General features: G+C 43.8%; 1 protein-coding gene across 1 annotated transcript; it reads left to right on the top strand.

Annotated features, from left to right (window-relative positions):
- The first annotated feature begins 2,640 nt into the window (after positions 1-2,640).
- On the top strand, positions 2,641-8,141 carry LOC310681565 (serpin B3-like). Its single transcript, XM_083449548.1, has 9 exons — positions 2,641-2,690; positions 2,887-3,071; positions 3,967-4,047; positions 4,464-4,589; positions 5,038-5,184; positions 5,529-5,646; positions 6,073-6,224; positions 6,661-6,828; positions 7,017-8,141. The coding sequence occupies exons 2-9, from the start codon at positions 2,904-2,906 to the stop codon at positions 7,407-7,409; spliced, it is 1,353 nt and encodes a 450-aa protein (XP_083305674.1). The 5' UTR covers positions 2,641-2,690; positions 2,887-2,903; the 3' UTR covers positions 7,410-8,141.
- Positions 8,142-24,123: the final 15,982 nt, after the last annotated feature.

Genomic DNA, 24,123 nt, shown 5'->3' with positions numbered 1-24,123 from the left:
TACCTGCTCGCTCTATATCTCAAACACTACCATTCACTAATGAAGCTCCAGGATGATTTACATCAACAAAGAATGTAAAAACGGTGCAATAAAATATAAGCTGGATATGATAAAAAGCAATTCAAAAACTGTAAGAATGGTAGAAGAGGGCAGGACTTGATTTCCATGCACACAGTGGTGTAGCATGGGGGGCAGAGTGCAAAATTCTGAAAGAGGGGCAACCAGGCACCCCGACAACAGGCTCACCCATCAAGGCTGCATGGCTGAGCTCCTGTCACCCCCCAGAGCTGCGGGGAGGCAAGCCATGCCCAGGCCAGGCCTTCAGGGTTGGAGTCGTGCATCCTTCTCCTCGTGGCCAGTGAAGGGACGCCTGCGTGCTCCACCCCTGGGCTGGCTGAGCCGGGAGGCAGCATAGCCGGCAAGCCTAGAAGCCACATGGTCATCGCCACCAGCAGCGGCAGCTGCGGGAGCCATGTGAACCATGTGCCTCATGGGTTCGTTGCACATACCCCAGCACATGCCTCCACCTCAACTGACCAGTCCAACACTTGCCCTGTCCCGGGCACCAGCAACCCATGCTACACCACTGCATCCACACCCAACTGTTAGAGACCAAGTAATCTGCAAATTCAGCAATTATTAATTCTTAAATATAGGAACAGCATGAATTGAAAGCAGGCTGGAGCATCCAGTTCTTTGAAGCCCCCTTCAGAAATAATAGGGGAGGGAGCACACCTCCCGTTGGTGGTTCCCTGCTCGTGCTTTCGCTTGGTGGCAGTGGCAGAAACGAGTACATTTCCCACACTGCCCAGCCTGCCATGGAAGGCTTAGAGAACATCTTACTTAACGAAGTGCTTGCCTAGCAGCTTGTCTCTCTTAAATAAGAACTGAAGAGTAACGAGAAATTTCTGACTCCCAGCTAGATATCAATAACTCCATTGCCACCTAGTGACGAAATCATATAATGACACTGTCTGAACAATTAGGGAAGTTAAGAGGGCGCTTCCTGACATAGACATGAGTTAACACTCACTGTGCCCAAACTCCCTCCAACAGTGTCAATTCCCATCGAAGTCAAGTGATTTCTTCCTTGATATAGATGTCCTTTTCCTTCCATAAAATGGGGAATGCTTTCAACTGCACTGTCACTGACTAGTGATAAGTGATTGGTTATATGGGAAACTTCAATTTTTGACATTGTAGGTTTGCTTTTTTACCTTATAACATCATCTGTTGTTTGCTTATTGGACCTGTTTATATGAATTTGTAGTATTTGTATCTTGTTGTTCTTCTCTTTACTTTTATTACTTTGTGCCCAGAATTGGAATTGAAAATATTAAATGATGATCTTCAGAGCAGAAACAGAAATGCTCCTCAGAGCTCCATATGTATTAAATAGTTCATGGCACAATGAATTATCTGGATGAATTCTAGCAGATCACAGAACAGCCTATTTACCCTAGCCCTGCCTGCTTCTCCTGCCTGCTCTTTGGGACATTGGTCATATTTTAGATTTCTTTTTTTGTTGTTGTTCTAAGCCATGTGAATAACACGCTACCCCAGGATGGATTGTAGTTTGTGAACCCTAAAAACACATAGCAAGTGATGGCTCTCCAGATGTTACAACATACAAAGAATCTAGATAGGTAGAACTAAAGTTACAACAGATGCAGCCTTCTGTTTTGAACAGTGTTCAGTCTGGTGTTTCTTGAAAGGTGGCATATATGTCAGTGTGGTGTAGTGGTTAAGAGCGGTAGTCTCGTGATCTGGGGAACCGGGTTCGTGTCTCTGCTCCTCCACATGCAGCTGCCGGGTGACCTTGGGCCAGTCACACTTCTTTGAAGTCTCTCAGCCCCACTCACCTCACAGAGTGTTTGTTGTGGGGGAGGAAGGGAAAGGAGAATGTTAGCCGCTTTGAGACTCCTTAAAGGGAGTGAAAGGCGGGATATCAAATCCAAACTCTTCTTCTTCTTCTCTTCTTCAAAAACAACAGCTCTCCTCTGCCACTCACGGCACTATAGTGTATTTGGCACTATAGTGCCTTTGGACTCGGACATTTCATTGAGCCATTTTGACGGATAGAAACATTTCCCACGAATATGCCCAATCTATTTTTTAAAACATCTAATCGAGCGATCCTCACCATTTCCTCCAGTGGTTAATTCGTACCCACAGTCCTGCTGTGTCATTTTCAATTTCTTACACATTTTTTCCAAAGCCCATGGAGGGTGGTGTGGGGAATAAGAAAGGAACCCTCTGCATTTCCTGCCTTTGGGACACACATTCTTTCAATGGAGTCTCTTGGGGGGAAACTTGGTTTTAAGGGACAGTTTCAAGGGGATATTTGGAGTGCTTTGGGACACGCTGACAATACATCGATGCTGACAGGGTGTGTCACATTGTGCCTGCACATTGCAGTAGATGAAGTATACATAATTAAGCAAAGTCATATAGGGAGTATATGTGGCAATCCAAGATAATTACCTTTGATCATTAGAAATGTCCAGTTTTTGCATCGTACTGGTTTCATTATGTAAATTTGAATTAGTCTAATTTTTTGCAGATTCAGAAAATACAAAGTAGTTTAATGGTTGTGGGGGTGTGAGATGATCAGTATAAATACCAGCGTCTCACAGGAGGAGAGCATCACACTCACCTGCCAGACTCCTATCATCACAGCTGAAGCCAAGGTAAGCAGCTCTCCTTTCAAGCCTCCATGCAGCCTTCTGTTGGGTGATGTGCATCTTTACAGCAGTTCTTTTATCATGGGCAGTTCTTCAAAACTGTGGGTTTGGTGATAGAATGTATTGCAGTGCAGAAGTAGGAACAAGTATATCTGTATTCTGAAGGATCCTGAAATGATGAGCTGTTTTGGTCTTCCCTCAGAGCTTTTGAATTCCATCATGACCACCCTGCCTGAAGCCAATGCTAAATTTGCTGCCAACGTCTTCAAAGTGTTGACCACTGAACACCCATGCGACAACCTCGTGTTCTCCCCTGTGAACCTCACCGCCGGCCTGGGCCTCCTCGCTTATGCATCTGGTTGTGAGCAAGCAGCTCAGATTGAGAAGGTGGGTCTAATCAAGCAGTAGAGATGCAGCCTTCAAACTGGGCTCATCATTAGCAGATACCTTTCCATCACTGGTCATATTTGATACAAGTTGAGAAAAAGAATGACCTCACTGTGGCTTGATCCATTCAACGTCTCTGCACAAAATCCCATAAATGTGCAGAGATCAAAGAATATTGCATCACTAGGCATGGAGGAGAAATTTGGTTGAATGGAATGGAAATCTTCCAAATGGAATCTTCCAAATCTGTAGTTTTCAAAACAATGTATGAGCCAAAAACAACTCTTTTTTAATAGATTTGTACTTACCTGTACTTGTTTTGTAAAAATAATGTTTACAAGAATTCATATATTAGGGGGAAATAAAAATGCATAAAAATGAAGATATTAGTGAAAGTAGCATAACACATGCATTATATTGGGGAAATTGCTTGCAAAAATGTGTACATTAGTAAAAGAAAAAGCATCTAAAAATGGGTTTATTAGGAGAATTTCAGACTAAAATGCTTGTGAATCTTCATATGGATCTTTTTTTAAAAAAATAAGAAATAAAAATTAAATAGCAACTATTGCAAAACATGGAGAACTAAATTTAAGATTTAATTCCTTCAGTTCTCATCCTATATGTGATTTCTTGCTATTAGCTCAAGGCAGAACCATAGATTGCCTGAAGTTTGTATATAAGTTTGGATCATTAATTTAGCATGATTCAGATATAATATGCCAAATATGTTGAATAACTTCAAAGATTAGTATGCAGGAAGATATCCATCCTGCCAATGTCACATATGATCTAAGAGTCATGTGAATCATCCCTATTATACATATCAAGATAATAAGTGTTGCTGTTATAATATTGCCTGTGCAACTGAAGCAATGTTCCAATTTCATTCAAGGTCCTGCATTGGGATGAAGTGAAAGAGGGTGACAAACCCAGAAGCAGGAGCCTGGGACAGTCAACAACCAGACTAAGAAGGGTATGTAGAAGAACGCTTGGATAAAGGTGTATTCCTCCCCTGCCCATAGAACCCAGCTTGCATGTTAGTATTATCTCCTGTTATCGCAACATCAAATCCATGCCTGTTGGGCAAAAACATCTCTAAAGGAAGAAAAAGGGGCCTTGAGCACTGAATCAGCTCTTAAAAGTGCAAATGTCATTTTCGTAAATATATTTGCAACAAAATATTTGGATGTGAAGTTTACGCCACTCCTTGAGATAAAGGAGGATTAGAGCATGAATATCTGTGTCTGATGTCAGTGCAACATCAGAACAAGGATTGGCTGAAGTTTGAAAAACTAATTTGGTTTCATGCCAACATTTCTTATTCCTTTATTGTAAATGGGCTGGGACTGAACTACCTATGGATGCAGACAATTTATAACTTCATTGCAGACCCAAGGTGCTGATGGTGCCAAACCGAGACCCCGTCCTGAACCTAAACCTTGTGACAAGAGACGAGTCATTCACCGCCCAGCTCCTTGCCCCGAGCCCGAGCCCGAGCCACGTTGTCCTAGACGCGTAAGTTGTGAAACATCTGGAGAGTGTCATCAAAATAATAATAATAATCACACACGCACAAATAGACATTTAGGGGGTTATCTCTAAGTATTCTACATGATACCACACAACTTGTGATAAAATCCACAGGAAAGTAGGAATGAAACCGCTAAATTCTTGCTTAGATGTGAAGTTCACTGGGTGATGTTGAGTCAGCCACCATCAACCCCCATCTAACATTGCCGTGAGCATAAAATTGAGTAAATCACAAGAAAGATGAGCTGGGCTGCCTGGAGGGATTCAGATGTGATAAATGTTTACTTCAAAGTAGGCATACCTGAGGTCGACTTTCAAGCAAGCTTTGTTGCTTAAGATAAGTTTGTAAGTTTTCTTTCTCACAAGATATACCCTTAAGAAGATAAGTAGCCAGGTGTTGTGAGAATTAAGCTCCTTCTTTTTGAATCCTTAGGATGTTCCTTGCTATGAGTGTGAGAAGCCTGAAGGAATCCATACGGCATTCAGCAAAATCCTTGCAACTCTTAATGAGCCCAGCGCCAACTATACCCTGAGCTTTGCCAACAAGCTCTATGGAAACAAGGACATTGCCTTCATCCAGGTAACTCTAATTTTGGCCCCTATGGGTGCTCCACTGTACTGTGAGAACCAAGTGCACATTGCAACCTGCAATTGACTGTATTCTACCATAAATGGGTTCATCATCTACTGGTGTCTGTCAAACTTGTGCCTCATTCCCAGGTAACCAGAGAGATCTACTATGGTAATGATTATCTGCTCTATGAAAGTCTCCACCTGCAAAATTTAGTGTTCTGAAACTATAAAGAGGCACTGAATCTTTAAGGGCATTAGGCAGTACTCAAATGTGAGAGAATACTCTGGACATTTTCTGTTTTGTTATATATTTACTGATACATGGATCCAACGTCTTCTTGTTCTGTTCAGAAATTCGTTTTCTGTGCTCTGAAACTGTACTTGACTGAAGTGGATGGTGTTGATTTCCATAATGCCCCCGAAGAAGTGAGGAGACTCATCAACCTTTGGGTTGAAACCCGTACACATGGTAAGACCACAGAATGCACTCATGACCTCTTCCTGACATAACTTTCATGATAGGGAGATCTCTGGTCTTTGTTCTTCTGATGCTGGTTCAAAAAACCAGTTAAATCTTTCTTACTCTCCAAGAATAAGCTAAGAGCCCACTGTGACCTCTGCTTTCCTTCAAGCATGAGGAAAGGTAGGATTGATTTGTTGTAATAAACTGGTGCCCATAATATTTTATTTGCTTATAAAAACGGTTAAACGCTCCCATTCTGTTGCAAAGGACTACTTAGGGTATAATTAAGTACTTTATTCAAGCTGTTCCATTTATTCTCCATCAACCGTGAACTACAAATTGTATGCTCACGTTTTATTTGGAGGAATGCAGTAGACTAGTTAAAACCCGCCCCCATTCCCAAAAAACCCATTGTAACAATTTCTTTGCCAGGTAAGATCAAGGACCTTCTCCCCAAGGACAGCTTTGATTGCCTTGTTCAGCTCCTGCTGGTGAATGCTCTCTTCTTCAAAGGACAATGGGAAGTGAAATTTGACAAAGAGCTCACAGAAGAAGCTCCCTTTTACCCACACCATGCAGATGAGGTGAGTTAGAAACATATTCCTAGATTCCTTGTTTTTTTGTGCAGAGACAATGTACCTTGTAACTTCCAGACTACATGTTTAGTGTTGGAGTTGAGTTGCCCCCATAAGGTCTTGATGGAGGTCGCTTGCAACACTTGGTGCAAGGAGGGCTCTGCAATGCTGGACAGTTGTCACCCCTTTTAGCTGAAGATGATGGCCCAAAACTAGAGTTAGCTGTCCTAAAGCCCCATTGCTAACAATGGGGTTTAACTTGGCCACTTGATACCAGTCCAACTGATTTTAGTTAGGCATGAAGATGACTAAATTTAGTAGGATTTAGAAGAATCTGATCTCTCCCTTTTCTTTTTCTCTGGGAGGTGTTTTTTGGTTTTGCAATGCCAAATCTCATGATCTCAAAGAAAGAAAGAAATATTTCCTTTTTTCCTTTTCTTCACAGAAGGAATGCCACAGTGTGCAGCTGATGCACAGGAAGGGTGTCTACAATGCAGGGACAATTGACCTATGTGATGTTCAAGTCCAAGTTGTTGAGATCCCCTACAAGAACAATGAACTGACCTTCGTTCTACTGCTGCCAGTAGACTGCAGTGCAGAAGCTCTTGAACAGGTAAATGGTCTTTCCATTCCTATGATACTGTCATTGGCCTTATTCACCTTATCCATCTCTGGCCCTCGATTTCAATAATACTGGTGTGGAAAAAGTCTGTTGATATATTTTTCCTATTGTATTCACCCTTGTTTTGATTCAATCTGGGATTGGAATGATATCACTGGAACTTCTTTGTGTTCCTCTAGCTGGAAGATGGACTTAGCCATGAGCATCTGCTTGACCTGTCCTGTCATCTGAAGGCCATTGAGGTGGATTTGGCCATTCCCAAGTTCAGCGCAGAGAAGAGCATTGAAGCCAATGAATACCTGAATCTGCCGGATCTGACTGACCACGAAAAGGCCGATTTCTCTGGAGCAACCACAACAGAAGGCGTGGCTCTGACTCAGCTGGTCCATGATGCTGCTATCGAGATTGATGAGGAAGGTGATGAAGAACCAGAGCCAGTCCCTTGCCCCAAGGATAGGCGTCCACGTCGGGAACCTGTGGAGATTCGGGCTGACCGTCCTTTCCTCTATTTCGTCCGGCACAATTGCACCCAGAGCATCATTGCTCTTGGTAGATTTGCTAAGCCAGAATAAAGGAAGAGTTCATGCAACAAAATCAATGGAAAATGGATACGGAAAATCTTTTATAGAAGAATATTGTTTTCCCCTCTCCTCTTTATTCAGCAAGGCCAACCTTTGCATAGCTTTGGGCAAAGAGAACTTTCATTGGGTGGTGGGCCTAATTTTCATGGTATGACAACAATGTTTTATAGGATTGTTGCTCTACCTGCCTTCTCCTGTCATTTTACATCTTTTCAATAAGATGTTTGATAAATGACAATATTCGGTAAGTGCATTTTTCTCTGCACTATAGCACTGCAATGGAAGAAGCTACACTTCTTTGGGTCACAACTAAATTTTTCTAAATGGAACACCTGGGTGGAGACTGAAGTCAGGAAAATGTCACTATTCTGGAATCTGCTTCTTGATGAAAGTTGTCTTGTTCATTCCTGATTCAAATCTGCCTAACTAACTAAGGCAAAATTGTATGCCTTCTACTGAATTATCTTGCCTGAAGTCAGCAGCATGAGGATGCCATCCTAGATCTACTTACTTGGAAGTAAGCCCTGCTGAATTCAGTGGGACTTCTGAGTAGACATGTATTGGACCACACTATGAAACAGGAAACTGCAGTCTGGCTCTTTGAAATGAAAATCTTTCCACGTTGCTTGTGAGATTATAGCTTTCTTTGAAACTTATGAAACCTTCTTGCATCTATTGTACTGAAGCTGCACAATATCTGAATAAACAAAGCATTTAATAAAACTTGTTTTGCAGTTTTCACTCCTGTGAGATATATTGTAGAGTACGAGTTCCCAAGGATTGCGATGACAAATCTTCCCCAGGCACCCAGACAACAATTTTTATGACTAAAGTCAACCCATAAGATAAGGATCCCCTCTTTCGCATTTCAAAAATTGAAGAATTGGTGTGCACAACATCACAAGATGAGTGGTATTTGGAGGTGGTGGCACAGAAATCAGTAACTTTTCCCTAAACATAGAATAAGGTAGAGGTTGAGTCTGAAACCCAAATGCCAAACTGCGTATTTGACCCCACATAATGCAACAAAATATTCATTTCCTGGGAGGACAACTTCCCACAGAAATACAGACAGGCAGCTCCAATTGCCCCAGACTTTTCCTTTCCTTTCCTAAGAATGCCTCTGAAGGAAAGAAAGATGTCTGGAAGCTAGCCATTGCCTCTGGAAGAGTTTAAACAAGTGGGGCAGGGTTTGACTTCCTGATACACTGGATCAGGCGCAGGGAACTTTTCGGGACCAAATGCAGACCCCTGTGCCTCTGAATCTAAACCACCAGACTCTCCCCAGCCCAGCCCTTAATGCTACATGTTCTCCCTATCGCCATAGCAGTGCGAGATCTCAGGGGTTCAGGCGCTTACCCACGGTTTGCATTTGCTTCAGAAATGAGGCACAGCGGAGACTGTAGTGTCAATATGGTTTTATTTACACACATATATATAACCTTGGTTTACTGTGGAGGGAATTCCAGCATTACACTCTGCTGGTTCTGAAGCTTCAAAAGGCAGACTGGCAGCGACTTTGAAAGGCCCCAGCAACCAAGAGATTGGTAAGTGTGTTGTGCTCTAGATATTCCAGCAGCTCATTCTTGTGCTCTCTGCACTGTCTGGTGGCTCTGGGCCAGGAGGGTGCTGGAGAGCTTCTTGGAGGATCTAACAATGGAGAAGGTCCTTTGCTCCTTTCATAGGTGCAGCAGGATTTGGTCTAAAGGCAGAGAAATCCACTGTGCCATCTCAGTCCCTTTGTTCCAGCCTGTCACCCTCAGCTCACAGTGTTCTGGCCCCCCACTTCTCCCTCTCGCTGCTAACAGGCTCCATGGATCTCTCCCCTGTAGTGAAAACACAGCTAAGAAGCTCAAATTATATACATGTGACTGACACTCTTCTTTGGAAATTAAACCAATACCCAGACTTTAACATTCAAAAAATTTACTTGCAGAAACTATTATGGAAACATAATATTTAGAGTCACATGCTTATCCAAGCATGGGCTTACAGTCTTTTATTCCAAACAACTGTATTTTTCCTCTCTTTTCAGAGCTCAGCCCTTTTAGCCTTCTGTATCTCAGTTAGGCCATGCGTTGCAGTGCCTATGAGAGAGGTCCACTTTTATCTTCTCCTGCAGCATTGCTCTCTTTCTTTCAAGCATAGAAGAAGCACTCCAACACTCGATTCAACTTAGCAGTGTTCACAGTGGATTCTAAAGTGGAGTCTCTCCTTCACTGGATACCCCCCATGTGAACCAGCGTTAGCCAATCACATGCGAACTACCAGAAATCTCTCTAGAATTCACATACCAATCATTCAAATTTAAACACATAATAATGCATACAAGCGTTTACAATTTCAGTGAATTAAATTACTATATTCAACAGCCCCAGCCTACGCCATCCAAACCTGAAGCTCTGGGCCGGGCGTTTGCCTCTGTTCACCATTCCCTGATGGGAGAAGAGGCTCACACTCCTCTGCTGTCCAGCCCAGAGTAACTGCTTCGCTAATTACTTATTGCTTTCTTTTATACTACATGATGGCTCTTCTCTCCAGGTGATTCCTGAGCAGGAAACTGATACTGCCTGCATTTTAACACTGCCAAATCTAACATTTGTCACCCAAGCATTTTTTCTTCTTCTAACATTTACTAACCCTATAAATTAGTGGTGCCTTCCCCCCAGAAACCCTGGCACCCAAAACTTGTAGCATTACCCTCCTCTAAGAAAGTTCATTCATAAGTTTTCTGTTTATGTGATTTCATATATTTCATATTATATAAAGAGTGTATATTGATATTGTATCCTTGTATTTGGTCATTATGTTGCCTTGGATGTTACTGACTATTGTTTGCAACACAGGGGTTAAATTGTTTGGTTACTAGACACTGCTTGCAGCTGTAGTAGTCCGGATATTTCCAGGAAATTCTCGATGTATGGCAACTCTAAGTCAGCTGCCATTTTACTTCCTACAATGTTTGGACAGTGTCATTGTATGGTTTGGTCACTAGGTGGCAATGGAGCTATTCATGTCTAGATGGGAGCCAGAAATGTCTTGTTCTTCTCCAGTTGTTGTTTAAGAGAGCAAGTTGCTAGGCAAGAAAACTTCATTATGTAACGTAAGCTTTCCATGGCAGGCTGGGCATTGTGGGAAATGTAAATAGCAGCTTCCAGCCACCCAGTCAGCTTCCTGTGCTCCCACATCCCCACCCCTGCCACTGCCACAGAGTGAAAACAAGAGCAGGGGATCACAGGGGACCACTGTTTCTAAAGTGAGCTTAAAAGAACTGGATGTTCCCGTCTGCTTTTAAATCATGTGGCTATTGTATTTAATAATAACAACAAGTATAGAGTGAGTGACTTTTAGTGCTAGTGCTCACTGGTAAGGAGTACCATCACTTTGTCTTTGTTTCCCATGATAGCCATTTCTGGTACACGTGGCAATTTTATCAAAAGATTAGTATGGGCACCTAATTTTTTTTAAACCAAAACTATGTGCTCTCTTTCTTTCTCTTTGCATATATAAGTGTGTGTGTGTGTGTGTGTGTGTGTGTGTGTGTTGTAAATAAAGGCATATATAATAAAATCTCCACTGTGCCTCATTTCTGAAGGAAACAGGGAAAGGGGGGAAGCTAGTGCCTGTGAGAAAGGCGGCGGTTTCCTGTGTGGCCAGGAAAAGCCAGAGGAGCAGCAGGTGAATGTGCCAGCCCCTTTGGCCACGGCCCGGTCTGGGAGCTCACACAGGTGTCCAGCGACCCACCTCCGGCGGAGCTGTGGGCACGCGAATGCATCAGCAGAGTAACAGCAAGAAGCGAGGCTGTGAAGGCATTGGCATCGCGAAAGCTTCCTTTATGTACAAATCAAAACAACAAACATGGCTATTGTGAGCAGCAGCTTTGAGGCATCTGATCAAGATCTATATCTTAAAATAAGCTTAGAAATATATTTGCAAATGCTTGTTTCAGGCCAGGCAGAAACCAGCTGGGTGAGTGCTTTGGCAGTTGTTTTGTTTTCCTGCACAAGGGCCCCATAGATTTATAACACCAGCTGGAGGCAAGTTTCTCAAAGTTATAGAAGGGAAATTACAGGCTGGGAGCAAAGGTCATACAAATTATAGAATACAATCAAGCTGCAAAAACACTAATTAAGAGTTGGTAAATAGTTTATCCTGGGCCTCCCATCAGCCACATTTTCCTAAGGTTAAAGAGCAAAGAGCTAATAGAAACAGCACCTGGCTGGGGAAGGCGGGTGTAAATTGAAGGGGTTGCTTTTGAAACTGTTTTTACTAAGTTCTTCTCTTCTAAAAATCTATGTTATATATGAAATATATTGACTTTAATGTAAGTATACAAAGGATTTAGAAAGTAAGAAATGTTAGATTCTTATGTTAGATTCTTATTTCATTGATGGTGTGTGAGAAGGTGAACTCAAGATCTCTGTTTATGACAAAATTTAAAACCATGAGCCATCTGTTTTAGCCATTTGCCCCTGTTGCCAGAAGGGCAGAAGGCCAGAAGGGCAAAAGGGCAAAGGGTGATCTGGTAATTAAGGTGCCTTGTCGAGGCAAATGTAAGATATATGATGGAAAGAAATATAGCTCTTTGTCTCCCATAAAAGGTAATAGGAAATGGGTGTATCTTTTATGATTGGTTCTAGCAGACAGCCAATAGGAATTTCAACCAGGCTGATTGGACAGAGGCAGCCAAGGGAGGAGTAAGGAGGCTGGGCTGAGGAAATATAAGTGCTGGCCACCAGGGCTGGAGTGTGCAGAGCTTTTGGTAACCATATACCACTGTACCAGTCATTTATTTGTCTGACAAATAAATTATTATTTTAATTTCTCTATTGCTGCGTTGAATATTTCATTCCAGCTAAGCGTTAACCACAAGCAGGGTGCTACAGCTTCACACGTCTGCTCTGTCCCAAAGCAGCGAGCAAAGAGAAAGTACAAAAGCACATAGGACGGACGTACAGTGTCTAGTTCCATTCCCACACTCCTATCACTAAGGACTGTAAACAGTGGATCACGAGGTCCAACAGCAATGGAGAATGAAAATACTAACATCAGGTTCCTGATGAATTTGCAATGGAAAAGAAATTATGCTGACATTGAGAAAATGGTGGTGCCTTTCTTAGTGTGGGAAAAACCCAGGAGCAGAGCAAGGCTTGTGTTCCTGCAGAATCGGGTGAGGTTGAAATCACCAGGGAGTTTAACTCTTGAACAGCTACTTGAACAGAGAACTGTGTAAATCCCAAGCAAAGCACCATGGAGGAAGCTGCTCAGTGTGGGGGATGGGCAGGGGTTTGTGTTCTGCTTTCTGAGACTGTTTACTACAGGGGTAGGCAACCTAAGGCCCAGGGGCCGGATGCGGCCCAATCGCCTTCTCAATCCGGCCCGTGGGCAGTTCGGGAATCAGTGTGTTTTTATATGAACAGAATGTGTGTTTTTATTTATAATGCATCTCTGGGTTATTTGTGGGACATAGGAATTTGTTCATTTCCCCCCCTCCAAAATATAGTCTGGCCCACCACATGGTCTGAAGGACAGTGGACCAGCCCACAGCTGGAAAAGGTTGCTGACCCCTCGTTTACTACAAACATCCTTCCAGAAAATCTTAGCAATAGTTTTCTTTTAAACACTGTGGACTGTGGGTTTTTTTTTTGGGGGGGGGTACATGCTTCTGGTGATGGAAACCCATTGCTAATTTTTAGAAACTGAACTGATAAATGATTTTTAGGAATTGTTCTGTTGGCGCTGTGTGTTTTTAGAAGTTCTCCTGCGCTGCAGGAAAGCAAAAGAAATAAGAAGGTCTGGTGGTGCATCTCGATACTGGGAACTGTAGGAAAGGAATGGGCTGCTACAATGTTATGGTGTTATGATTTGCTTTATTATTATTATTATTACTACTACTACTACTACTACTACTTTAAATGCCTTTACTAACTTTTCTGTAATTCTTTTACACATCTGGAGCAGGTGTGCTTTTCTTAGAGGAGGGTAATGCTACAAGTTTTGGGTGCCAGGGTTTCTGGGTGGAAGGCACCACTAATTTATAGGGTTAGTAAATGTTAGAAGAAGAAAAAATGCTTGGGTGACAAATGTTAGATTTGGCAGTGTTAAAATGCAGGCAGTATCAGTTTCCTGCTCAGGAATCACCTGGAGAGAAGAGCCATCATGTAGTATAAAAGAAAGCAATAAGTAATTAACGAAGCGGTTACTCTGGGCTGGACAGCAGAGGAGTGTGAGCCTCTTCTCCCATCAGGGAATGGTGAACAGAGGCAAAAGCCTGGTCCAGAGCTTCAGGTTTGGATGGCGTAGGCTGGGGCTGTTGAATATAGTAATTTAATTCACTGAAATTGTAAACGCTTGTATGCATTATTATGTGTTTAAATTTGAATGATTGGTATGTGAATTCTAGAGAGATTTCTGGTAGTTCGCACGTGATTGGCTAACGTTGGTCACATGGGGGGTATCTAGTGAAGGAGAGACTCCACTTTAGAATCCACTGTGAACACTGCTAAGTTGAATCGAGTGTTGGAGTGCTTCTTCTCTGCTTGAAAGAAAGAGAGCAATGCTGCAGGAGAAGATAAAAGTGGACCTCTCTCATAGGCACTGCAACGCATGGCCTAACTGAGATACAGAAGGCTAAAAGGGCTGAGCTCTGAAAAGAGAGGAAAAATACAGTTGTTTGGAATAAAAGACTGTAAGCCCATGCTTGGATAAGCATGTGACTCTAAATATTATGTTTCCATAATAGTTTCTGCAAGTAAATTTTTTGAATGTTAAAGTCTGGGTATTGGTTTAATTTCCAAAGAAGAGTGTCAGTCACGTGTATATAATTTGAGCTTCTTAGCTGTGTTTTCACTACAGGGGAGAGATCCATGGAGCCTGTTAGCAGCGAGAGGGAGAAGTGGAGGCCAGAACACTGTGAGCTGAGGGTGACCCCCCAGAGCTGCGGGGAGCTCCTGCCACCTCCCAGAGCTGCGGGGAGGCAAGCCATGCCCAGGCCAGGCCTTCAGGGTTGGAGTCGTGCATCCTTCTCCTCGTGGCCAGTGAAGGGACGCCTGCGTGCTCCACCCCTGGGCTGGCTGAGCCGGGAGGCAGCATAGCCGCCAAGCCTAGAAGCCACATGGTCATCGCCACCAGCAGCGCTAGCCATGTGAGCCATGTGCCTCATGGGTTCGGTGCACATACCCCAGCACATGCCTCCACCCCAACTGCCCAGTCCAACACTTGCCCTGTCCCGGGCACCAGCAACCCATGCTACACCACTGCATCCACACCCAACTGCTAGAGACCAAGTAATCTGCGAATTCAGCAATTATTAATTCTTAAAAAAGGAACAGCATGAATTGAAAGCAGGCTGGGGCATCCAGTTCTTTGAAGCCCCCTTCAGAAATAATAGGGGAGGGAGCACACCTCCCGTTGGTGGTTCCCTGCTCGTGCTTTCGCTTGGTGGCAGTGGCGGAAACGAGTACATTTCCCACACTGCCCAGCCTGCCATGGAAGGCTTAGAGAACATCTTACTTAACGAAGTGCTTGCCTAGCAGCTTGTCTCTCTTAAACAAGAACTGAAGAGTAACGAGAAATTTCTGACTCCCAGCTAGATATCAATAACTCCATTGCCACCTAGTGACGAAATCATATAATGGGAAGTTAAGAGGGCGCTTCCTGACATAGACATGAGTTAACACTCGCTGTGCCCAAACTCCCTCCAACACTGTGAGAAAGGTTTCAAAAGGTATGGAATGTTCCCCTTTTGAGAAGCTGTTCCACAGAAAACCTTCTGTCTCGCATTTTAAGGTTTTTGGATCTCAAATCAGGACTGAAACTCCAGATGGGGTGAAGAATGCTAGAGGCATTTTTGTGGGTTATGAAAAGGGTCTCTACAGAGTAATTTTGTCTGAATCTGGTCAGGTGATTCTCACAAAATTTCTAGAGAGTGCTCCTGAACAGGAGAGAGTAATTGTTCACACATTCACGCAAAAAAAATGAGAGGCACAAATACAAGATGGGTGACACCTGGCTTGAGAGCAGTACATGTGAAAAGGATCTAGGAGTCTTGGTTGACCACAAACTTGACATGAGCCAACAGTGTGACGCGGCAGCTAAAAAAGGCAATGCAATTCTGGGCTGCATCAATAGGAGTATAGCATCTAGATCAAGGGAAGTAATAGTGCCACTGTATTCTGCTCTGGTCAGACCTCACCTGGAGTACTGTGTCCAGTTCTGGGCACCACAGTTCAAGAAGGACACTGACAAACTAGAACGTGTACAGAGGAGGGCAACCAAAATGGTCAATGGCCTGGAAACAATGCCTTATGAGGAACGGCTAAGGGAGCTGGGCATGTATAGCCTGGAGAAGAGGAGGTTAAGGGGTGATATGATAGCCATGTTCAAATATATAAAAGGATGTCACATAGAGGAGGGAGAAAGGTTGTTTTCTGCTGCTCCAGAGAAGCGGACACGGAGCAATGGATACAAACTACAAGAAAGAAGATTCCACCTAAACATTAGGAAGAACTTCCTGACAGTAAGAGCTGTTCGACAGTGGAATTTGCTGCCAAGGAGTGTGGTGGAGTCTCCTTCTTTGGAGGTCTTTAAGCAGAGGCTTGACAACCATATGTCAGGAGTGCTCTGATGGTGTTTCCTGCTTGGCAGGGGGTTGGACTCGATGACCCTTGTGGTCTCTTCCAACTCTATGATTCTATGATTCTATGATTTCCCACTGAGGACAATTCAGACGATGATGATGATTTTACTGATTACAGTGGTACTGAGAGTGATAGTGATAGCTCGAAGAGCTCAGTTGACACAGTCATTGAGAGGAAATCTCACACAATGGCTAGACCTTCACAGGTGAAGGGTGAACCACTGTTTACTATAGGAACTGGTTCTCCAAAGAGTCCTGAGACTGAACCAGTGAGCAGAGTTACTATTGTTGACAACTCAAGACAGGTTAAAGCTGTGTCTAAGTCAGAGACAGAGACACAACAGGAAGTTGCTAAGCATAACACTACATTCCCTAGCCAAGGAAATGCAGATGCACTCATTCCTTGGAAGTCAGACAACCAGAGAGGTACACTGGGGAAACCAGTGGCGGGTAGTTCCAAGGGTGGAACTGAAACAACAGGGGAGTGTTATATGTATAACAACTGTTTGTTTTCTTCTCTGGATCAAGCTTTGCTCGCAGCGCACATTGATTCATATGGGGGAGTATGTTACGATATAGGGCAGATAAACATAACATGATGAAGAGATTCAGATGTTTTCATTTCACAAGCACACATTGAAGGGACTTGGCCCTTGGAAAATCTATGTCTCAGCACGTTTGTTGGAAAGACATTGAACCTAGCTCTAATAAAGGCATACCGGTGAGACGCGGCCATAAGCGATGTTAAATAGGACGGAGCGCGGTAGATAGGGGTTATGCCAAAGTTTAACGGTGAGCATACTCCACCAGCAGCTACGAAATTTTGGTATAGCTCCGCATCATCCAGCCTTTGGTTTATACACCTTTTTGCCACATTTAGATCCAGTTTGAGCAATTCAGTGGGCGAGATCTCATAGGACAGCAGTTTGGCATGGATTTTTCCTGACCACAAATTTGTGAAGTCATCTCGCCACATGCATTGAATGAGATAGTGGTTCGGGAGATTATGCCATAGTGATATCCAATAAATCAGAACTCTCCTCCATATAACTAACTCCACTGAGGGGATCTTCATTTCTAGGCGAATAGCCGCATTACTTACGCATGTTGGTAATTTTAGAAGTCGGCGTAAGAATTGGCTTTGAAGTGACTCTAAAGGTGAGAGGTTTGCAAAGGCAGCCCATAAAGGTGCAGCATAGGCTATTGTGGTCATCACTTTAATGCTATACACTTTCAAGGCCGCAGGGATGAATAGGGCCCCCTCAGAGTAGAAAAAACGGAGGAGGGAGTATGAAAGGGCTTTTGTCTTGTTTTGAAGATATTCAACGTGCGCTTTCCACCCTAAGTTGTATTGAAAATAAATTCCTAAATATTTAAATTTATGTACTTGTTCGATTTTCGTGCCCTCCAGTTTCCATGAATAAAGTTTTCGACTCCTTGAAAATATCAGTACTTTGGACTTGGTGTGGTTAATAGACAGATGATTAGAGTGGCAATATGTCGCAAAGATCTTTAGTGCCCTCCTTAAACCCACTCTGGAGTAAGAGAGTAGTACCGCATCATCAGCGTAGAGAAGTAAAGGGCAACGGTAATCTGCTATACGAGGGGTGTGGATAAATTTTTGTGCGACGGCTAATGGGTTCCTCATATCACTGATAAATAAGTTAAAAAGAAGAGGCGCTAGAATACAACCCTGGCGTACACCCCTATTTACTGGCACTGGATTGGTCAGGTCTCCAGCAGGGGATAATCTCACCCTGGCCACAGACCCGGCATGAAGTTGGGAGATAAGCCACAGGAGTCTTCCATCTATTCCCCAACAGGCAAGTTTATCCCAAAGTAAATTCCTCGGAATACTGTCAAACGCAGCTTTCAAATCTGGCAGAAACGAGTACATTTCCCACACTGCCCAGCCTGCCATGGAAGGCTTAGAGAACATCTTACTTAACGAAGTGCTTGCCTAGCAGCTTGTCTCTCTTAAACAAGAACTGAAGAGTAACGAGAAATTTCTGACTCCCAGCTAGATATCAATAACTCCATTGCCACCTAGTGACGAAATCATATAATGGGAAGTTAAGAGGGCGCTTCCTGACATAGACATGAGTTAACACTCGCTGTGCCCAAACTCCCTCCAACACTGTGAGAAAGGTTTCAAAAGGTATGGAATGTTCTCCTTTTGAGAAGCTGTTCCACAGAAAACCTTCTGTTTCGCATTTTAGGGTTTTTGGATCTCAAATCAGGACTGAAACTCCAGATGGGGTGAAGAATGCTATAGGCATTTTTGTGGGTTATGAAAAGGGTCTCTACAGAGTAATTTTGTCTGAATCTGGTCAGGCGATTCTCACAAAATTTCTAGAGAGTGCTCCTGAACAGGAGAGAGTAATTGTTCACACATTCACGCAAAAAAAATGAGAGGCACAAATACAAGATGGGTGACACCTGGCTTGAGAGCAGTACATGTGAAAAGGATCTAGGAGTCTTGGTTGACCACAAACTTGACATGAGCCAACAGTGTGACGCGGCAGCTAAAAAAGGCAATGCAATTCTGGGCTGCATCAATAGGAGTATAGCATCTAGATCAAGGGAAGTTATAGTGCCACTGTATTCTGCTCTGGTTAGACCTCACCTGGAGTACTGTGTCCAGTTCTGGGCACCACAGTTCAAGAAGGACACTGACAAACTGGAACGTGTCCAGAGGAGGGCAACCAAAATGGTCAAAGGCCTGGAAACGATGCCTTATGAGGAACGGCTAAGGGAGCAGGGCATGTATAGCCTGGAGAAGAGGAGGTTAAGGGGTGATATGATAGCCATGTTCAAATATATAAAAGGATGTCACATAGAGGAGGGAGAAAGGTTGTTTTCTGCTGCTCCAGAGAAGCGGACACGGAGCAATGGATACAAACTACAAGAAAGAAGATTCCACCTAAACATTAGGAAGAACTTCCTGACAGTAAGAGCTGTTCGACAGTGGAATTTGCTGCCAAGGAGTGTGGTGGAGTCTCCTTCTTTGGAGGTCTTTAAGCAGAGGCTTGACAACCATATGTCAGGAGTGCTCTGATGGTGTTTCCTGCTTGGCAGGGGGTTGGACTCGATGACCCTTGTGGTCTCTTCCAACTCTATGATTCTATGATTCTATGATTTCCCACTGAGGACAATTCAGATGATGATGATGATTTTACTGATTACAGTGGTACTGAGAGTGATAGTGATAGCTCGAAGAGCTCAGTTGACACAGTCATTGAGAGGAAATCTCACACAATGGCTAGACCTTCACAGGTGAAGGGTGAACCACTGTTTACTATAGGAACTGGTTCTCCAAAGAGTCCTGAGACTGAACCAGTGAGCAGAGTTACTATTGTTGACAACTCAAGACAGGTTAAAGCTGTGTCTAAGTCAGAGACAGAGACACAACAGGAAGTTGCTAAGCATAACACTACATTCCCTAGCCAAGGAAATGCAGATGCACTCATTCCTTGGAAGTCAGACAACCAGAGAGGTACACTGGGGAAACCAGTGGCGGGTAGTTCCAAGGGTGGAACTGAAACAACAGGGGAGTGTTATATGTATAACAACTGTTTGTTTTCTTCTCTGGATCAAGCTTTGCTCGCAGCGCACATTGATTCATATGGGGGAGTATGTTACGATATAGGGCAGATAAACATAACATGAAGAGATTCAGATGTTTTCATTTCACAAGCACACATTGAAGGGACTTGGCCCTTGGAAAATCTATGTCTCAGCACGTTTGTTGGAAAGACATTGAACCTAGCTCTAATAAAGGCATACCGGTGAGACGCGGCCATAAGCGATGTTAAATAGGACGGAGCGCGGTAGATAGGGGTTATGCCAAAGTTTAACGGTGAGCATACTCCACCAGCATCTACGAAATTTTGGTATAGCTCCGCATCATCCAGCCTTTGGTTTATACACCTTTTTGCCACATTTAGATCCAGTTTGAGCAATTCAGTGGGCGAGATCTCATAGGACAGCAGTTTGGCATGGATTTTTCCTGACCACAAATTTGTGAAGTCATCTCGCCACATGCATTGAATGAGATAGTGGTTCGAGAGATTATGCCATAGTGATATCCAATAAATCAGAACTCTCCTCCATATAACTAACTCCACTGAGGGGATCTTCATTTCTAGGCGAATAGCCGCATTACTTACGCATGTTGGTAATTTTAGAAGTCGGCATAAGAATTGGCTTTGAAGTGACTCTAAAGGTGAGAGGTTTGCAAAGGCAGCCCATAAAGGTGCAGCATAGGCTATTGTGGTCATCACTTTAATGCTATACACTTTCAAGGCCGCAGGGATGAATAGGGCCCCCTCAGAGTAGAAAAAACGGAGGAGGGAGTATGAAAGGGCTTTTGTCTTGTTTTGAAGATATTCAACGTGCGCTTTCCACCCTAAGTTGTATTGAAAATAAATTCCTAAATATTTAAATTTATGTACTTGTTCGATTTTCGTGCCCTCCAGTTTCCATGAATAAAGTTTTCGACTCCTTGAAAATATCAGTACTTTGGACTTGGTGTGGTTAATAGACAGATGATTAGAGTGGCAATATGTCGCAAAGATCTTTAGTGCCCTCCTTAAACCCACTCTGGAGTAAGAGAGTAGTACCGCATCATCAGCGTAGAGAAGTAAAGGGCAACGGTAATCTGCTATACGAGGGGTGTGGATAAATTTTTGTGCGACGGCTAATGGGTTCCTCATATCACTGATAAATAAGTTAAAAAGAAGAGGCGCTTGAATACAACCCTGGCGTACACCCCTATTTACTGGCACTGGATTGGTCAGGTCTCCAGCAGGGGATAATCTCACCCTGGCCACAGACCCGGCATGAAGTTGGGAGATAAGCCACAGGAGCCTTCCATCTATTCCCCAACAGGCAAGTTTATCCCAAAGTAAATTCCTCGGAATACTGTCAAACGCAGCTTTCAAATCTGGCAGAAACGAGTACATTTCCCACACTGCCCAGCCTGCCATGGAAGGCTTAGAGAACATCTTACTTAACGAAGTGCTTGCCTAGCAGCTTGTCTCTCTTAAACAAGAACTGAAGAGTAACGAGAAATTTCTGACTCCCAGCTAGATATCAATAACTCCATTGCCACCTAGTGACGAAATCATATAATGACACTGTCCAAACAATTAGGGAAGTTAAGAGGGCGCTTCCTGACATAGACATTAGTTAACACTTGCTGTGCCCAAACTCCCTCCAACACTATGCAAAGGTGTAGAATTAATCTGTTTTCAGTCAATTTCCATCGAAGTGATTTCTTCCTTGATATAGATGTCCTTTTCCTTCCATAAAATGGGAAATGCTTCTCCTCGTGGCCAGTGAAGGGACGCCTGCGTGCTCCACCCCTGGGCTGGCTGAGCCGGGAGGCAGCATAGCCGCCAAGCCTAGAAGCCACATGGTCATCGCCACCAGCAGCGCTAGCCATGTGAGCCATGTGCCTCATGGGTTCGGTGCACATACCCCAGCACATGCCTCCACCCCAACTGCCCAGTCCAACACTTGCCCTGTCCCGGGCACCAGCAACCCATGCTACACCACTGCATCCACACCCAACTGCTAGAGACCAAGTAATCTGCGAATTCAGCAATTATTAATTCTTAAAAAAGGAACAGCATGAATTGAAAGCAGGCTGGGGCATCCAGTTCTTTGAAGCCCCCTTCAGAAATAATAGGGGAGGGAGCACACCTCCCGTTGGTGGTTCCCTGCTCGTGCTTTCGCTTGGTGGCAGTGGCGGAAACGAGTACATTTCCCACACTGCCCAGCCTGCCCAAACTCCCTCCAACACTATGCAAAGGTGTAGAATTAATCTGTTTTCAGTCAATTTCCATCGAAGTGATTTCTTCCTTGATATAGATGTCCTTTTCCTTCCATAAAATGGGAAATGCTTTCAACTGCACTGTCACTGACTAGTGATAAGAGATTGGTTATATGGTAAACTTCAATTTTTGACGTTGTAGTTTTGCTTTTTTACCTTATAACATCATCTGTTGTTTGCTTATTGGACCTGTTTATATGAATTTGTAGTATTTGTATCTTGTTGTTCTTCTCTTTACTTTTATTACTTTGAAAATATTAAATGAGGATCTTCAGAGCAGAAAAATAAATGCTCCTCAGAGCTCCATGTGTATTAAATAGTTCATGGCACAATGAATTATCTGGATGAATTCTAGCAGATCACAGAACAGCCTATTTATCCTAGCCCTGCCTGCTTCTCCTGCCTGCTCTTTGGGACATTGGTCATATTTTAGATTTCTTTTTTTGTTGTTGTTCTAAGCCATGTGAATAACACGCTACCCCAGGATGGATTGTAGTTTGTGAACCCTAAAATCTGGCTCTCCAGATGTTACAACATACAAAGAATCTAGATAGGTAGAACTAAAGTTACAACAGATGCAGCCTTCTGTTTTGAACAGTGTTCAGTCTGGTGTTTCTTGAAAGGTGGCCTATATGTCAGTGTGGTGTAGTGGTTAAGAGCAGTAGTCTCGTAATCTGGGGAACCGGGTTCGCTTCCCCGCTCCTCCACATGCAGCTGCTGGGTGACCTTGGGTGACCTTGGGCCAGTCACATTTCTTTGAAGTCTCTCAGACCCACTCACCTCACAGAAAGGGAAAGGAGAATGTTAGCCACTTTGAGACTCCTTAAAGGGAGTGAAAGGCGGGATATCAAATCCAAACTCTTCTTCTTCTTCTCTTCTTCAAAAACAACAGCTCTCCTCTGCCACTCACGCTCAGCACCTTGAATTGTATTTGGAACTATAGTGCCTTTGGACTCGGACATTTCATTGAGCCATTTTGACGGATAGAAACATTTCCCACGAATATGCCCAATCTATTTTTTAAAAACATCTAATCGAGTGATCCTCACCATTTCCTCCGGTGGTGAATTCATACCCACAGTCCTGCTGTGTCATTTTCAATTTCTTACACATTTTTTCCAAAGCCCATGGAGGGTGGTGTGGGGAATAAGAAAGGAACCCTCTGCATTCCCTGCCTCTGTTGTTGTTGTTGTTGTTGTTAATTAAGCATAATTAAGCAAAGTCATACAGGGAGTATATGTGGCAATCCAAGATAATTACCTTTGATCATTAGAAATGTCCAGTTTTTGCATCGTACTGGTTTCATTATGTAACTTTGAAATAGTCTAATTGTTTGCAGATTCAGAAAATACAAAGTAGTTTAATGGTTGTGGGGGTGTGAGATGATCAGTATAAATACCAGCGTCTCACAGGAGGAGAGCATCACACTCACCTGCCAGACTCCTATCATCACAGCTGAAGCCAAGGTAAGCAGCTCTCCTTTCAAGCCTCTATGCAGCCTTGGGTTGGGTGATGTGCATCTTTACAGCAGTTCTTTTATCATGGGTAGTTCTTCAAAATTGTGGGTTTGGTGATAGGATGTATTGCAGTGCAGAAGTAGGAACCAGTGGCGTAGCGTGGGTTGTCAGCACCTGGGGCAAGGCAAGTAATTTGCGCCCCCTAACCTGGGGCAAGGCAAGTAATTTGCGCCCCCCCCGCTGCACTGTCCCTCCCCCAGATAGTCCCTCGCGCTCTCTCCGCACCGCACCGCATGCCTGGCACCCTCCCCTCCACAGTGGGCGGCGACCCGGCGGCTCAGATCGGATTCACACAGCCAGCACTGCAGTGAGAGAGAGTGAGTGAGCCAGGTAGGGGCAGAGAGCTGCGAGTGCGAGCGCCCCCCCCCCCAGATTTTGCGCCCGGTGCGGCCGCCCCCCCCTGCACCCCCCACACTACGCCACTGGTAGGAACAAGTATATCTGTATTCTGAAGGATCCTGAAATGACGAGTTGTTTTGGTCTTCCCTCAGAGCTTTTGAATTCCATCATGACCACCCTGGCAAGAGACACTTATATATTTAAGGTCAATCTCTTCAAAAATCAGATCCTTGATTCCCCAGACGACAACCTCGTGTTCTCCCCTACGAACCTCACCGCAGGCCTGGGCCTCCTCGCTGATGCATCTGGTAGTGAACAAGCAGCTCAGATCGAGAAGGTGGGTCTAATCAAGCAGTAGAGATGCAGCCTTCAGAC

This window comes from Podarcis tiliguerta (genome assembly GCF_965153285.1).
Source record: "Podarcis tiliguerta genome assembly, chromosome: 7".
NCBI lineage: Eukaryota > Metazoa > Chordata > Lepidosauria > Squamata > Lacertidae > Podarcis > Podarcis tiliguerta.
This window is presented reverse-complemented; position numbering and strand designations above follow the sequence as displayed.

What these genes read in the sequence shown, in the direction of transcription:
- LOC310681565 (XM_083449548.1), top strand. Translation starts at nt 2,904, where the DNA reads ATGACCACCCTGCCTGAAGCCAATGCTAAATTTGCTGCCAACGTCTTC. An exon ending in AGCCACGTTGTCCTAGACGC is followed by an intron (nt 4,590 to 5,037) that starts GTAAGTTGTGAA and finishes TTGAATCCTTAG; the next exon opens with GATGTTCCTTGCTATGAGTG. An exon ending in ACCCACACCATGCAGATGAG is followed by an intron (nt 6,225 to 6,660) that starts GTGAGTTAGAAA and finishes TTTTCTTCACAG; the next exon opens with AAGGAATGCCACAGTGTGCA.